The sequence below is a fragment of the Antrostomus carolinensis genome, unplaced genomic scaffold (assembly GCF_000700745.2).
Source record: "Antrostomus carolinensis isolate BGI_N321 unplaced genomic scaffold, ASM70074v2 scaffold12112, whole genome shotgun sequence".
Classification (NCBI taxonomy): Eukaryota; Metazoa; Chordata; class Aves; order Caprimulgiformes; family Caprimulgidae; genus Antrostomus; species Antrostomus carolinensis.
In genome coordinates this window covers 13,308-30,540 of record NW_010300208.1, presented here as the reverse complement: position 1 = coordinate 30,540, position 17,233 = coordinate 13,308, and the positions used below count along the sequence as shown (strand labels likewise).

Below are 17,233 nucleotides of genomic sequence, written 5' to 3'. Positions count from 1 at the left end.
GGCAGAAGGTAATCGGCTATAGTGCAGTGACACATTGGTTAAAAATTGAATGACTTCATGCATTAGTCACAGATCTCTGATGTAGAGTAGTTATGTTTTCAATTACGATGAGACACTTGTTCTGATATAAAGAACAACTCCAAATGAGGCAGTTAACTCACAGCGGTGGTACAATGTCAGTATCTGGAACCAAATGAACGTGACACGCATGTACTAAATATTAAATGTGTGTTAAGGAAAAAATATAGCAAGTAACAGAGCAAGAGAGAACTGGAGGAGACTGTATTTGTTGATTCTGTAATAAAAATTTAACCTAAATTGGCTGCTTCCCAGTAGGTAGAAAAATTGGTTTTATCTGACTATGAGCCCCTGAAAATAGATATCAAATTCAGATTATCATCTAGATTTATCTCCTCCTATATCAAGTGAAAAAGATAGTGCTTTAAACTTAAAACCAAATGTGTTGTACAGGTGTAATGCATTGCCTTCTGAAGGCCTCCCTCACTCTTTTTACCCATTGACTATTACAGGAAGTCACAGACAATAGCTTACACAATGTACTTAAGATTTAGTCAGAAAAGAGTTTGGCTTAGTCTCTGATTTCCTTGCAGCCTGAAGAATGTCTCTTCCTGTGCCAAACTGAATATGGTTACTGAACCCCTCTTTTGATTTGTCTGTTTCATGAAGTGGCATAGGTTGCCACTTGCTTCTTGTAGTACCATCTGCTCTGTTGTGTTGGTTTTTTTAATAAAGAACCAAACAAATGGGGGTAAGTTTGTTTTCGCAGCCCCACTTCTGCAACAGTAATAAGTGTTGTTTTCCATCTGTTTTCCCTCCTTGGATCAAAGGTCAACACAAATCTAACATACTAGAATTAGTAAAAAAACCCTTATCTATCTATCTATCTATCTATCTATCTATCTATCTATCTATCTATCTATCTGTCTTAGTAAACTTGCTATCTAAGAAATAACTAATCAGATCCATCTTTTGTTCATAAGCTTTATTCAGATGAATGTCCCTACAAATACACCTCTAGGACAGCTATGGTAGTATGTTATTAAATGGCTGTAATACTCTTCAAGTATGAGTATAACATCGAATAAACTCTGAGTTCCAAATCATGGAAGACTAGGGGAAATGGATGTGAGCCTCCTGTAATACCTGCTTTCAGAATTATTTAGTATATACTCTGTCCATACAAAACAACTGCATAGTGTTGATACCATGTCAATCTGGAAAATGTTTTAATAGCTTGTTTATTTCTCATTAAAAAAAACAAAAAAATAGAAGCTGTAATCTTGCAATGTGGGGGGGTCACACCTTTGTTTTAGTCTTTTCTATCTGCTTTCTCACTTGTTACTAGTCAATTCGGAAAATAGACAAGTTTTGCAATAGGGTATATATATGAAAGACTTGTAATTCCTTCCTTTCAAAATAGTATCTTGTGCTAAGGAGCTGGTTAATATATTGCACAGGAGTATATATCCACATAATACTTATCCTACATTAGTAATTACTAACTCTATTACCATTTATGCCAGAAGCTACAGCTGTGAACCAAAACTTCATTATTTTAAGTTTTACACACTTTAAACAAAAAGACAGGTTCTGCCTCAATACAAAATGAAACAGAATCTATGGCTACAGACAGAGAGACATTGGTATTAGCAATCAGATAGTTAGGGGCTCAAATTTGGTCAAGGTTTTTGTGCAGCATCATATCAAATGAATGATTATATGAAGAATAATGAGACTGGACAGATATTTCTGCTAAATACAGACAACACAAAGGCATATTTCAAAATGTAGTGTAAGGACAATTGAAGCTCTTATCATGTGAACTTCTGAGGCAGGAGTCAATTTATCAATGCTGAGCAGTACTAAGAGATGATAGAGTCCAAACAGATAACGAAGGGCCTTGAAAGCAAGTAAATGCAGCAATTCAAAGAAAGAGGGGTATGTTCATAATGTCAGACCAAATAATTGACCTCTCCAGCAGTATTTTGAAGAAATATTGTCAAGGCTAGAAGAACGAAAGGTACAGTATCCATGTTCGAAAAAATCACTTTTTCTCAGGTGAGAGTCATAGCTATATGGAAGGATAAGAAAGCGTTTATCTTTAAGACAATAACTGGAAACACTTGACAATATTTACATCTATCCTGGATGTGAAGACCTAGAGAGATCCAAATCATAGACATGGACCTAATAAAGGCATGCAAAATGATGAGGCTGTAAAGAAAGAAGATGCAAGGGAAGTTTTGAGGGGCAAGGTGGAGAGCTCTCCTATTGAATAGTTTTATTCAGAAACAGAAATAAGATTTTAGTCTGAACAGAAAAAGGCCTGGAGGAGGGTAGTAGACTTATGGGGTCATCAGCATAGAGACAGTAATTGCATCTGTCCTTGCAAATGAGATTTTACAGACCTAATGTGGAGATAAAGAGAGAAAGAAAAACAGGAGATGTCTCATTGAACCCTCATGGTTGAATTGGAAGAGAGAATACACTAATACCAGAAGGAGAAGCAAAAGCTCTTAGTAGACAAGGTTTTATGAAGGAAAACAGTGCTGGTTATGTGGAAAGTGCCTGTCAGCTCCAAGAGGATGTGGGTCTGACATCTGGCTAAGAAAATATCTCTGGAGACTCATGAAAGCTGTTCCATTGTAGTGCAAGGGATAGAAATTGGTTTAGAAAAGATCTAAGATGATGCAGTTAGAGGAAATAAACCACAGAGGAGAATCACTGAGTATGTGTAGAGGCTGGAAGTATGACATGAGGAAATAGAATAGAGGAATCTGAGGCAGGGGATTATTTACAAAATAATGCATTTTAGTACAGTGAGAAATTAAGGAAAAGGATAAAAAAGAGAATGAGTTACAGGATAGAGATCAAACAAGCATCAGTCCTGCCAAGATTCATGGGTCATAAATTATATGGGCCCAAACAATGAAGATTCAAAGCTCAAAGTTAAGCCTTTTGCTCACAACCTTACATCAACCATCTTATTCTTTCCAGTGCAGCAGTTCAAAACAATTTGTTATTGGTATTGTGGATCTTTGCTTTGTCGAGAAATGCATTTCACTTGATGCCTTTCTCCAAAGTCTTTTCAGAAAAGAACCTGTGTTGCTTGTTCAAATCTTTTCCATTCTGAAATTGCACTTGTCCCAATTTTTCGTCATTTCTTTGTATTTTAAAATTGATTATGTTTTTTAATTGTATCATATTATCAAGTATTCTCATAATAGGGTAGGACATGAGGATATTTTTAATCAATTATTTTATTAATAGTGTAATCAACTATCTGATGTGGCTGGTTGTTCTCAGCTTAGTTACTCTTATTAGAGTCCGACAACCACCATATTTCCCCACTGGCATAATTATAGAGCACATTAGAATACATTGTCTTCATTGAGAGAGAAGGAATCTTTAAATTTGAACATCAGACAAGACCTAAAATATTTCTGGCTAGTGGGATCACTCGTCCTTGTGAAACAGAAATATTACTCCATTTCGGTTTGTCATCCTGTTCAATATGAGTCATCCTGTTTCCTACAACACTAGGAAGCAGCTTATTTTGACAGGACAATCTGCAGGAATAACTCCGCTGCATCAGTAGGTTCAGCGTCTCTCCTGTTAAATTTAGATAATTCTTTATTAATCCTTTGCAGTTAAGTCAACTGCCCTATTGTTGCTAACAGATCACTAAACGTGATAACCTCAATAAACACATGACACCCCAGCTTCCTTTATGCTTGTAAATGACAAAGAAAAAGACAAAGAAAACTTCAAGTCATTCTAGATGTTGTGTAAGCATAACAACTCACAAAGCCCATTTTTCAGTAGATGTGTGCTGTGATTTTCACTGACAGCATTAATCCAGCTTTCTTGCATAGCCCATACCACCAACTTCTCCCTGTGCTTATGGCTCCCAGCTGGGCAGGGAGGTGGTGATGTGGCTCTGAGCTGCTGGGTTGCCAGTGGCTGGTGCTCAGCAAGTCTCTGCCCAAACTCACAGCCCTTACACTGAAAGAACAGCTTGTCCTTCTTTGGAGACATTCCTCTGTCACTCTAATTCAGCTACTGACCTTCATGAAACTTATATGAACTTAATACATTTGAGACCTCTTGCCTCAGTCAGATCTAGTTTCGAATGGTGAGGTGGCTAGAAATCAGGAAGGTAGGGCAGGGAGTCAGGGAGAATGGCTTTTTCCTTCTAACTGCAAATGAGAAACTAAAAAACAAAGGGGAAAACAAAGTAGAATGCTACATTTCCCATTTCTGTGTTTCTGAATGAGCAGCTTTTCAATCACGCTAATATCTGCACTGATTTGCCTCCTAATACAGATTGCTTTTGAAAATCATTGGTTTTTTTCCTATTGCTCAGTCATCTCCCAATATCCACTGACTCCGACAGTTACAGCATTTCACTGGCAAACTGCAAGATTAAATTTACATCTTTTTGTCTTCTGAGTCAAGCTGAAGAATCTGTGATTCGGTACTCTAAAGTTTGAGGGAATTCAGAAAGAAAGAAGTAGGCTCTGAAACATGTTAGTGTAGGGACTATTTTTTCATTTTCCAAAATTCTCACTCTTAATGATTTAAAATTCCCTGCACTGGGTGCTGACTTCTAAATTAGGGGAAAGAGATACCGGGTAGCTGATTGCCTGTAACAAAAGGTGCGTTGTTTTGATCTGGAGAGGAAATCCATGCTTTTGTTAGGTTCTCTCATTTCCTCATAGATGATGTTCACTCAGCTACAAACTCCCAAGGACTCAAGCAGCCCGGAGCCTTTTCCAGATTATAGGATGTGTTGAATGAGACCAGCCTGATGTCTTATATACAAGATCTCTTTGCCTTTTTCTGCCTCAGATTTTCTGCATGTTAAAAATTGGCATTTGCTTCCTCATTAAGCAAATGAGATCCGAAGATCCTGGAATGGAAATACAAAATTTAAGTCTTATCCTGTGTGAGATCTATGTACTTGCAGCTCAGTAAATCACATAGAAGATATGCTGCTAAGATTTCTGCATTATATGTCCATGCAGCCCCAGCACTCTTGAGCAGAATTTGTCTTTATGATGGAGTGAGCATCTTCAGTGGCACGAGGGTTACCCCACATCCTCTCGTCACGCTCTGTGGTAATGAGCTCCCTGCCCCAATCAGTGTCTTTGGACCTATGCTGCTCAACTTCTACACTGACTCCCACATTACAGGCTTTGGATTCCAGGCAAGATACAGAGCAATTGGTGAGTAGCCACTGTCCTGTGCATTAGGTGTTGGAAATATTCCAGCTGGATAATAGTTCAGTGTAGGAAATGCTGTACTTCACATTGGGAATACCTTAGATGGATGTAGATGGTTCATATTCCCTCTGCACTTGCCTAGAAGTGCTCTCAGGACCAGTACATGGGACTATTTGTTGTGTGTGTTGTCACTGGCTGACATCTGTGTTATCTCACAGTTCTCATATCAAGATATTATATGGATACAAGTCAGAAACTGAAACACTTTTCCTTTGCTGTAGAAAAGAAATGCATCCCATTTTGGCAGGTTTTTTGGTGGGGTTTTTTTGTTTGTTTGTTTGTTTTTTTAAATAATGTTTTAGGAGAAACATTACCAGTTTATTTAACTGTGTTGATTTAAAAGATTTTATCACATATGGGAGAATGTTCTGATTCTCAGTTATACTAAAACTACATTATACAATATGGGAACCAGAACAGGATCTTTAAACGGATCCAGCTATATGCCTTCACTTGATCACCTTCTTGCAGTGCCAGGTATTAATGTAATTGTAATCTAGATACACTTTTATTTTTTTATATATATTTTCATCAAAACTTTTTGTCATTCAGATGTCTTTTGTTTTAAAGAGGAAATATGTATTAGAAAAAGAAGTTTCCAACTGAGTTTAGAATTTACATCTGCACAAATATAAATTTTCCAAAAGATTAATTTTATTTTCAAAATCAATTTTAATATTTTCTAGGTTTAACTTGTAGAGACAGTACTTTGATTTTTGAAAGCTATTTCATTCTCTAAGTGCAGAGAAAAGTGTGAGTTCTTAACTTTGGTATTTCCCTTAATACATTCCTCATGTTCAAAGCCACAGCAAAAAGCATAAGGATGAATTCTTTATATAAAATGAATGGCCCGATACAGATAAGACAGAGGGAATGGCACTTAGAAACAACAATGTGCAGTTACTCATGGAAAAGACCTTCATAACTCACTCAAGTCAGTTGCTTCTATCTGACTTGTGACTTCTGACATTTGAGAAAGATTACTGTAGCCTTATTAGCTTGTTCCTGTATACAAAGCAGATTCTAGCAATTAACATTCCTCTTCCCCCAGTTGTATTGTTTGCTGAAAAAAAAAGAAAAGAAAAAGAAAAAGGCTTCCCTCTCCTAGTATAGAATAATGCTCATTCTTTATCCTCCCAGCTCCTGTCCTTCATCTGCCAGTGCTTCAAGCCGCCAGCTGAGAGCAAGGGGCTCAGTATCCAGCAGCACCCTGTATGGGACTGCCTTTGTTAAGGTGGTGGCCTGGGCAATGGCATGTCCTTTAAAACATGAAAAGCTGTGTGTGGCTTTGAGCTATTTATCAACAGGACGCAGGGAAATGGTTTTTGCCAAACTAAGATTATAAAATAAAGGCTGAAGCTAACAATGGAGATTAGAGTTGGTTTTGTAATAGTTTTTGTTCCCTCAAGCACTGAAGCTGGGAACAAATATTAGCCACATCCTGGCCTCATCAGCACACATGATGTGAAACATCCATGGTGTGAAACCCTGAGAAGCCAAGCAGTGCCTTCAGTTCACAACTGCAGTGTTTAACTTGCTCCTCAGCGCCATAGAGCAAGTATCCAGCCCTCCGACTCAGGCACCCCCCACTGCTGGCAAGCACAAGGTGAGGTGGGGAACAGTCCTCAGCATTAGTGATACCTGGGGACTCCTCACTGCCTTTCTACACAGAACAAATGCTACCACAATAACCCAGCCCCACCAGGAGGTGGGGAGATGTTGAGGCTCCGTGGACAATTATTCCCGGAAAGTCAGGGGCAGGGCTATGCGTGCAACTCTGGCTGCTTTTGTGTCAGTGCCAAACTTTCAGAGGCTTCCACGGGACCAGAGTTTGGATGAGAGAATGTCTTTGCCCACATATCAGCCAGGTTTCTCTTGGCAAGCTAGAATGGGTGCAGAGCTACTCCAGACAAACCTCACTCGCGCTGCTGCATGGGGCACCCACCCCATCCTGCTGCTCCCTGGTCCTACTGCAGCACACCTGAAATCAGACTCAATCTTTTACTGCACAAACACAGAACCATTGCCATTTGGTATGGACTAGTAACAACCTGTTACTTCATTACTGACTAGTCTCCCACTGACAGACATCTCCACATTTAACATTCTAGGAGTGACAGCGAAGACTGCTCCTAATTTATCAAGGGCTTTTCCTTCCTTATGGTTAAACTCTTGCAGGAAATATGAGAATTAGGACCACGCTAGTATTCAGACATTAATCTCTCTTTTTTTCTGTTTCCCTTACAGCTTGTGGTGGCATTTTCAATGGCTCTGTTGGTGTTATCAGCAGTCCGGCCCATTCAGTTCTTGATTATCACAACAACATGAACTGTTCATACTACATCACAGTTGGAAATGGCAAAGTAGTGTACCTCAAGTATGTAATCCAAGTTAAGCTTGTCATCAAGGGGACAGGGAGGTCTCTGATTCCGACTAAAGACAGAGCAATTATTGACAATTTTCTCTCTTTCCTTATCCAAGGGGAAAGCTGAAATACAATGAGAAATGGCTACTGAAGCCACCTTTATCAACTTCAGGCTCTCTTTCTCTGTAACTTGTTACATGCAAAATATCACCACAATTTTAACTTTGGTTACCAAGAGGACTAAGAAATAGTAAAAATGCAGCTCATGCTTTTAGTTAAATGCTGTCAGCCTTTGGGGAGTTAGGTGACTCCTGTGAGTTGACAGAAGAAAAAAATAATTCTTTTAGAAGGCTGGTACTCACAGCCCAAGTAATAATACCCACCCAGAAAGAATATACTTCTGAATGTGTGCTGTCTTGCCTAAACGAGGGATATGGCTGCCACAAAATCTTGCCACTGAGAAATTAAAAGATGGATACATTCTTCTGTCATATATAAGCTGATTGTGATTTAATACAACATTTCCCAACTAAGTGGAAGGCCCAGCTGGTCTGCACTTTAAGCCTGCATTTTATATGCCTCTCACGTGCCCAAGGAAATTGCAGGCTAAGCAATTTGCAAGGATGAGAGAGAGTATGTTTGCACAAGGGAGATCTGCTGCTTCACAGAAAGCCAAAGTATGCTGACATCTTGCCTTGCAAGGGGCCCAGTGGGTGAGGGTCACTATTTCTTTGAGGCTAGTTGCCTGGAGTGTTTTGCCATGCAGTTAGTAGTTCTGCTTGCTTGGCCCTTAAAAGAAATGTTTTGTGGTATCTGTCTGTTTATGGCTTTGGCTATTGCTATTACTTGGACCTTTCCTCAAGCACTAAAAGCACACATAACACAGGAATAGAAATGAAAATGTGATACCTAAAGCTCTAAGTGTATTTTACAGATTCAACAACTTCCAGCTCGAAATATCTCCCTCCTGCTACAAAGATTACGTAGCTGTATATGACGGCTCAGACACTCATGCTCCTCTCCTCGGGAAATTCTGCGGCTCAGAACTGCCTCCGAATATTAAGAGCTCCAGTAATAACTTGTTCCTGGTGTTTAACACTGACTTCTTTGGAGCAGACAGGGGATGGAAAGCATCATTCAGGGAGACCTTAGGTAAGACTATCATCAGACTCATAACCCCAAGAATCTGCTGGCAAGTAATTTCCTTTGGGGAGGAGTGGTTATGATCTCCCTCACTAGGGGTGCTGGAAGCAGAAAAATGTTTCCAATTTTGTCAAAACTGAGTGAACTAAGCTAAATACTAGGCTCATGGTATAACTGCATTGCAGCTTTGGTTCAGAACAGATTCCTTTTATTCTTTGCTAACCTTTTCCTGCCTCTCTGAACACAATGGCATTTCTTGGGTGACTGAAGGCTTGGCAGCACCCAAAGGCTTCTCTTTTGGAGGAAATCTGTCAATATCTGAGAATTCTTTCCTTTGTAGTCAAAGGTTGGTGGTACCCTAAAGGTGGTTCCTTTCCATCCATCCATCCTCCATTTCCATTTCCTTGCAGTTCACCGCTCACCTTTTTAAAAAGTGTTAAGATCAGTTAAGATTGCCGTTCCCCTCTGGCACCACTGCGCTGATCTCTGCTCATTTTTTGGATCCATCTGGTTGGCTGGCCATAAAATAAATGGGATCATAGTGAGAAGGCACTGGATGCTAAATGTTTTGATGGACACAAGAGTCAGGGGCAAAGCTTGATTATTGCCTTAAAAAAAGCTTTAAGCCCACTAGTCTATTTTTAAGATCAAGGTGAAAAAGGAATTTTTTACATTCTTGTGACATCTGAATTGTTTAGAGATTATAAGCAACAAATGATTATTATATATAAATTGATTTAATGTCATCACTACTAGTTTTCTGTGTAATTAACTCAATGTATTTGTGATCTAGAAAGAAGTAATTGTCCAGTTTACAAAGCTGGCACTCAGACAGTTCAGAATGAAAGGCCTTTGTGGCAGAACAAACATAGTCTTCTGCTGAGTCATTTGAGTCCCCTCCCAACCCCTAGCCAGGGACTCTCATTTAATACAGTCTGAGTAAGTATTTACAGATAAGGAAAATAACTGGTTCTACAGGCTTGCCAAGAAAAATATTCCCACAGAACCTCATGGTCATTACTATTATTAACTCTTCCTTTGCTTCACTCTAAGTAGTTGCTGCAAGAACGTTTAAGACCACTCATGTGGACTGTTATTTCAAGTAACATAATGTTACTTTGCATGTTGCTGTCTTTAAACCATTAGGTATCAGTTGTCAGAGATCCCCTGCAGCCTGGGTTCATGTTTCCAGGGTGAGATCATCAGGAACTCCCCAAGCTCTTGGTCTTTCTTTTGGCATATAGTCAATTTTTTAGCCATTGACTTTAGATTTTTTTTTTTTGCAACTTGCCAGAGATTCTGCTTAAGCACACAACAGAACACAGGCCAAGCTCTTCAAGTCAGTATCATGCCTGATAACTTCCTAGAGTGAGGAGAAGCCTTTTATGAATGAACTTTGACATCTATTAGGCTAAGTTTTAGAGGGGCATTTCTGCAGGCTCCAGAGGAAAAGGAGGCTGTGATGCTGCAAGAGTTACTCAGGAGCAATGGAGTTGCAAGCTGGAAAAGATGGCCATGCAGAGACATGGGCTGTGTGACAAAGAGCCCATGGTGGTGAGATGCTTAATGGTAGGTCTTCTTTCTCCGCTGTGGGAAGCAAGCCACAGGGACTAAACCACACAGCCGTTAGGGAGGACCCTGACAGTCCCATGCTAGTACAGGATGGCCAAAAAAAAGAGAAAAGTATATTATAAAAGGAAAACATGAGTCATAGTCCTATAAACATTTCCAGTTTGACTTGTCTAAAAAATAGAGTCAGGAAAATCTGTGACACATCTTTGTACTATGAGGTCTGAGATTCTGCTTCAAATGAAAGATAATAAAACCATGAAGATCTAAAAGCCTGTTATTCTTAATGGTGCTTTAGAGAAGCTCCCTCATGTCTGTCAAAAGATAAAACCCATGTGGTTTTGTAAGAGTACAAATGCAATCAGATGATGATTAATAATGATAAATCTCTTTGATAAGGAAGATGGTATCTGTAGAGGAACAAGAAGACTCATTCTCTGTTAGATGACAATAAGCGCATTATTCTGTAGCTACCCTAGGGAAGCACAACTGGATAACTTAATTATTGCTCTCTGTTTAATGTTGTGAGTGACCCTGATTATGTATTGGAAAGAAGCGAGCAGAAACAGTACACTCGTTTACACTCGTAAACTATTTCATTTCCTCACAAGCTCTTCCAATTTCTTTCCTGATTCAGGCTTCTCTCAGGGCTACTGCCAAAATCCAGGGTTATCCATTCTTTCTCTCTTGTGAATTTCATTAGCAGGGAGTCCATCTGAAAACCATTGTGATGGGAGGGAAGAAAGAAGTAGGAAGCTCACAGAAGCTTAGCAAGACTGACAGTAACCAGATATTCAAAGAGTTAAACCCTGAAATTTCTGTAGAAAAATATGCTCTGATTTAATTACAACAATATGTTTACATCACTAATCCGGTACCCACTGGAATATTTAAGGTCCCCCCACTAGTCGGTAAAGGGAGACTAGCAGAAAGTATGAAATAGTTTTAATATGACAGTACCTCAGTCTCATCTTTTTTGTCAAATGTCTTTTCTTCCACCGTGCTACTCTGTAAGCTGTGCAATATAACAGTACTTGCATGTTTCACAAGCAGAATTTTTTGTCATAACCAACTCTGTGATCTCGTGCATTTGAGGCAGGGGAACATATGGCCCTTGTTGGTGCGGTTGAGAGGGTTCATAATTTCACTGTCTCTGCTCGACCCTTATTGTTGTCATTTTTGGAATCACTGGACATGCTCTCAGCCTGAGCTGATGAACAGGGCTGACTGGAGGATTACAGCCTTCTCCAAGTGTTAGATTTGTGGAAAGACTCCTCTTACCTTCGTTACCACTGGCCTTTTTTCTGCCTTTGTTTTCAGTCTGTAAAATGAAAATTATACCTTCTTTCCACAGCAAGTGTGTGCTCCTCTAGACAATCAATAAAAGGATGAGAAGAGATAAATCAATACCAGCTTAAGGCATTTGGTTCCATGGGATGTCTCTGTGAAGGAAGGAAAGCTAAGATCTTTCCCCAAGGAGTGAGGTCTGCACGCACTGAGCTTGTGACTCGGCCAAAGACCTTCTCCAGCTCTAGAGGGGAGACCTGAGCTTTTCAGCTGACCCTGGCTGGCAGGGACGGAGCCCTCACATACCCCTGCCATCCCTGCTGCCATAGCAGGGATTTTGTACTCTGGTGATAAATGGAGCTTCTGCCGATTCTCATCCAGCAATGGGGTGACCCTCTCACCCCAATTTGTGATCTCTCCGAGGTTTATGATGCAAAGGCTGAGAAGATATATAAGGTTTCAGGGTTTTTTTTCGTATTTTTAAGAAGTCAGCAACCCCTTTCAGGACATGTAGCTGTGACCTTGTTAACAGCACATCATTTTCACTTTGCAGCTTTCTGTGCTCATGTACATAGCCCCATTGTCTCAGTAATTAAAAATTATATTCTAAATCATCAGAGGGTTTAGGGACTTTCTGAAAGGCAGATCTGCTCATGGGGGCTGTCTGAGCAAGCCACGTGAATTTACAAGAAGCAAAGTGTTACACATGGTTAGATAAGTGAGTTGAGTCAGAAAGCTCTTCCTGAGCTTTCTTCATACAATACGGGCAAAACTGAAATGGAGTTGGGACAGCGGGGAAGGTGAGATGGAGGAGAGCAGGAAGACTGCCTGCTTTTTCTTTACAACCCTAAATCCTGCTTAATGTTGTAGCCAGCTCTTTCCCCTCTCCTTTTTTATACTATCTCTTGTGAGCATGCAGGAGAAAATCACATTTATGCTTTGTGAAAGAGCAGTAAGGTGTACTGTACCAATACCAATGTCGTCCCTTGTTTGCATTACCTTGGGGCTTGCAAGCTCATGGACTGCGATTCCACTGGACTAAGCACTGCACAAGCAGAATAAAGCAACAATCTTCTGTTGCAAAGAGATTAGCATTTAAACACAAGATGAGGAAAACCAGATGGATACAGACAGGCAAGAAGAATAGGGTGGCAACAATGAGGAAATTAGTGATGCAGGCTCTAAGGCAGAAGAAATGTCTCCAAAACCTTTGGCAACCATTAGACTGCTGGAATGTGAAGTCCTTAAACACCATTGTCCTCCATCTGCCCGGTTTTTCCCTCAAGGATCCCTCCATCCTTTTATTCAATTGAGCATTTCTATTGAATTAATATTAATAATTTTACATAGGAAAAAAAATCATAACCAAGTAGAGTTTAGAAGAAAAATAGCTGGAAAAAGGATAGACCAGAAAACCTGATTAATAGTTAATTTACATAGATAATCTAGTATGCTTACCACAGGAATAATCTCTACACTTTTCTGCCTGACAAAATGATCTATAACTTACCTGTTAAATAACCCGGTGGTATCTGTCTTTCCTTATTCTATTAGCTGTGTATTGAATTACTTGTTTCCTGTTTGGAATGCAATACACCAAGTGTCTATCACTAATAGGTTTACTGTTATGCTCGCCCCTAAGGATATTAAAGTGTACTTTTAAAAAATTGATCCAGTAGAATTTTCACAGCATTTTCATGCTTAATATAGTTCTAAGTCCAGTTCTTCCCTGCAAACTGAAAGCTTGGCTCACTCTATATTCAGTTTCTAGGTGCAGATTTTCCAGCAGTGCTCAGTATGCACAGTTGCTGCAGAGTTGTTTTGTATTGTTCAGAATTGCTGAAAAAATATCCCAGTTCTGAATGGGCAATATAAGGTGTAAAATATTGCTTTGGTCATTCTATTGCATGGGCCAGGGTTAGGTGTTCTTTTGGGGGTAATTTCTAAATTCTTACATCAACAGCAGAAATTAATTGCACTGATTTATGTAAATAACGTTAGCACCTGCTGTAGGTGGCATCAGGCACCTGTACTGGCAAGAGCAGTTACGGCCTGTTAGGTGGGAAAGGACTCAGCACAGCTGAATCTCAGGTTTCCTGCAAGTTTTTCCTCCCTCCAACAACAAAAAAAAAAAACTTAGAAGAATCTGTCCTTGACTGTGGCATGTGAATGCTGTTGCATCTTCTCTTGCCTCTGGAAAAGGGATGTCCAACCTGGACTGAGAATCTGGTGCTGCAGAGCGTCTGTCTGATAAGAAAATTGCCTGAAAGTCATGAGTCTTATAAATATTTCTTTGAGCTGTTGCTTCACACAATTTTTTACCAAATATATATCACATTAATACTACACATTGTCATAGCTTAACTATGATTAGCTTAATCTATTAAATTAATGAATAAATCATCGATAATAATATCTTTTCTTGATTTTATTATAGTCTATGAAAATAACATCCATAACAAGCTCTGAATATATGTTCACGAGTCACAATTCCTGGACTGTTTCTGAATGTATTTTGGGGCTTAAATACAAAAACATGCATCAGCTTGAAATCTGACTAAACTTAGAAAGCACCTGCAGTGTTGAAATACATGTCTTCAGTATCTCTGAAAAGAATGCAACTGTTGAGCTAAGGAATAGTCTACAAATGCCTCTCAGAAATGTCAGATATTTCATGTCTGTGACATTTCTTCTCCCAAACTAAAAGAAATAAAAGTGATTTGCCTACTCAGACTGGACAGACAAGAAGACAGGTCAACATTAAAAGACATTTATGACTAATCTGAAAAAAATGAGGTAAAAAATTATTCACAGTGACACAGTGATTAAGTATAACTTTGTAGTGACCAAGTGGTTAAAAGCCAATGGGATATTCATATTAAATGTGCTTCACACAGCTGTGGGTGAACTCTCTGCTGGCATTAATTGTCTTAACTTGTCAATGACTTCTTCAGTGCAAATCTATACTTCGGTACATGCAAACAAAGGGCAAGGAGACATTTCTGATTCACATTGCAAGGGAGACCTGCAAAGGCCTGGGTGGCTGTGATGCCAACAAGTACATTAATACAGTATTAGAAAGCATTGGAATGAGGATAGAGTGCTTGTCTGTCTCTGGCCTCCCAGAAAAGCAGCGAGGAGATGGATAGGATGGTACATACATTACAGTTTGGCAGAACTAGGGCAGGCTTGGCACAGAGCATGTCTGGACTGATATATTTGGTATTAGCCAATAGTCTGAAAATTTAAGAATATGAACTTCGTCTGACTGCATTTGTGAAATCCTGCTAAAGCAGGAGACTGGGGATTTGGTCCTAAATGTCACTACTGGAACCATTGCCAGGCCATCAAACCAGTCAAAAACCCTTTCTGTGTAAAGGCTATGCTGAGGACTAACAAGAGGCCTGTGCTTTCAGAAGTCTCCTCCTGAAATGCAGCAGGCACTGTGGTGGCGGCTGGCACTGCTGCCAGGGTCCTGCTGCCACGCAAAGTCACGATGCCTGTACAGTGACTGCCAAACACAGGAACGGCGCAGCTCAGCCTGCCAAGGTTTACCAACCTTCAGTATCAGCCATGAGACAAAGTACAAAAGTACAATTCCTCTCTCCAGCCCTATATCTTTCTAAGCCATGACCCAAACAAGCTATGAGCTAATTATCATGGCCACAATTAATCCAGCCATTCCCCTGCACTGGAAATAAGACCAGTCGGCAAAGAAGCATTAGTCTTGGTAGGGTTAATCTTTGCTTATTCTTATGTTTAGTTCAGATCAGAGAGAAGCCTAGAGTTCCCAGGAATGCTTCTAGGTGAGACCAAATGTGATTCAGAAATCTGGGAGAGGATTTTCGTTACTGTTCAGGCAGAACTAGAACAGTTCTTTGAACTTTGCTCCCTTCTGGTACACATTTTTGGTGATCCTTTAGTAAGAAGGAAAGGGAAGCAAAGTTAGTTTGCGGTGTTTTGAAATGTCATTGGTTTAGTTGTTTCTGATAGATTTAAATCTATTCAGTAGGCTCCCTTTCATTGCATCCATACCTGTATAAAAGAACCTTACCTCTGGCTGTGTTTCACAGGCAGGCAGCTTCAAAGATTCACCTCCATCTTTGTTACATATCTAGAGGATGTAACTCAACAGAGAAACATGTGCTTGCTCTCTGCTGTAATTATTTTTATTTCCCACAGGGAACCTTCAATTCTTTATTTTCTGAATGATCTTTCAGCCTTTTAGTTTCGTTAATGCTTCCCAACAAAAGCAATTTGTGATGACAGTGTGTGCCCTAGTTATTCTGATAATGTGTTCTCTGGCAAGTTCTTTATGAGGAGGACAAGATTGCAATTTGATTTATGATGATCTTATGTTTTTTATTTTAAATAAGAAACCAGAGACTGAAACAACAAAGTCAGTCCATGTGCTCACACACAAGTTGTTCTATAAGGTACATTTCTCATTATTTTTATCAAGTTTAACTTTTAATATCTAAGAGTCTATTCTACAAATCAACAGACTTTCCAGTCCCAAGTATTGTCTAAATTTTAGCTACACGTTTTTCTGGCTGTGTTAGCCAGTGATGAATATCATTCCATCAATGGTCACCAGCAGGCTAGATGGTTACTATTTGGGCTCCTGTTCAGAAGTGGTGCTGATTTTTAAAGTGATGAGTTGTGTGGCGAAAACACACTGCAATAGGGTTTCTCTTACTGTGAGTTCCCTCCTGTTAAGCAGTTGGTTCTTCATTTATTTGTGAGTGATACCTTGATCTGCACAGCTTCGCTATTCTGTAACTTCTAGTGGCTGCAATCAGATGTAATATTAATCAGTACTGAAAAACACCAAGCTGGACAGATTTTTCAACAAGGGCTGCTCTTAATTCGGCTTGATGCAGGGTTACTTTGATATCTGGTTGACTTCCAGTCTAGCTGTTATTTATAGTGTACTGTCCTGTAAGCATTTGACTCAACCCCAGCTGAGCAGGCTAAGCACTGCAAAAGCTAATGATGACACCTCATCTTTATTAACTGTAAATCATGCTTTCAGTTATTTCCCCTTAAATGTTATTACTGTCTATACTAGCTAGAATTAATTTTCTGATAATGAAGATTTGGCCTGTTTCTTTCTCTGTCAGGTCCATGTTACGTGCTGTACACATACAGGTTAGCCACATCTGTATTTTTTGTCATCTGAGCTGTCTTTATAGCTGCACAGCTAGCAGTGAAGTGCACCATTGCAAAGGTCCAGACATTTGATATCCAAAAAAAAGGACAACCCAACAGCACTGAGAATTTTTCTGTTCGTGGCTCTGTGGCAATTCCTTGATTCCTGTTGCAATGGTCTGACTGGCATCTCTGCAACTGTAACCTTGGAAAGGGTGAAGGGGAGCTTTGTAAGGTGTCTGACCCATATATCACTCCAGACTCAATATTGCAGGACTGCATGGTCAGACTATGATCTATGTCTAATGATTATATGCTTAATGTTATGTTTAGCAGATGGTGTCCAAAATGCTGAGCAGGAAATGGCTCCAACAAGATTGTTTCAGGGGGGCTGGATAAATTATGCAGAAGG

General features: G+C 39.6%; 1 protein-coding gene across 1 annotated transcript in view; it reads left to right on the top strand.

Moving 5' to 3' along the window:
- CUBN (cubilin) overlaps nt 1-17,233 on the top strand; it is a gene marked incomplete at its 5' end in the record, with an annotated part of 64,011 nt that overhangs the window by 37,987 nt on the left and 8,791 nt on the right. Inside the window, 3 exons of the mRNA XM_010163058.2 lie at nt 5,049-5,249; nt 7,554-7,683; nt 8,606-8,823. Coding sequence (XP_010161360.1) covers nt 5,049-5,249; nt 7,554-7,683; nt 8,606-8,823 — 549 coding nt within the window. The remainder of the gene's footprint in view (nt 1-5,048; nt 5,250-7,553; nt 7,684-8,605; nt 8,824-17,233) is intronic.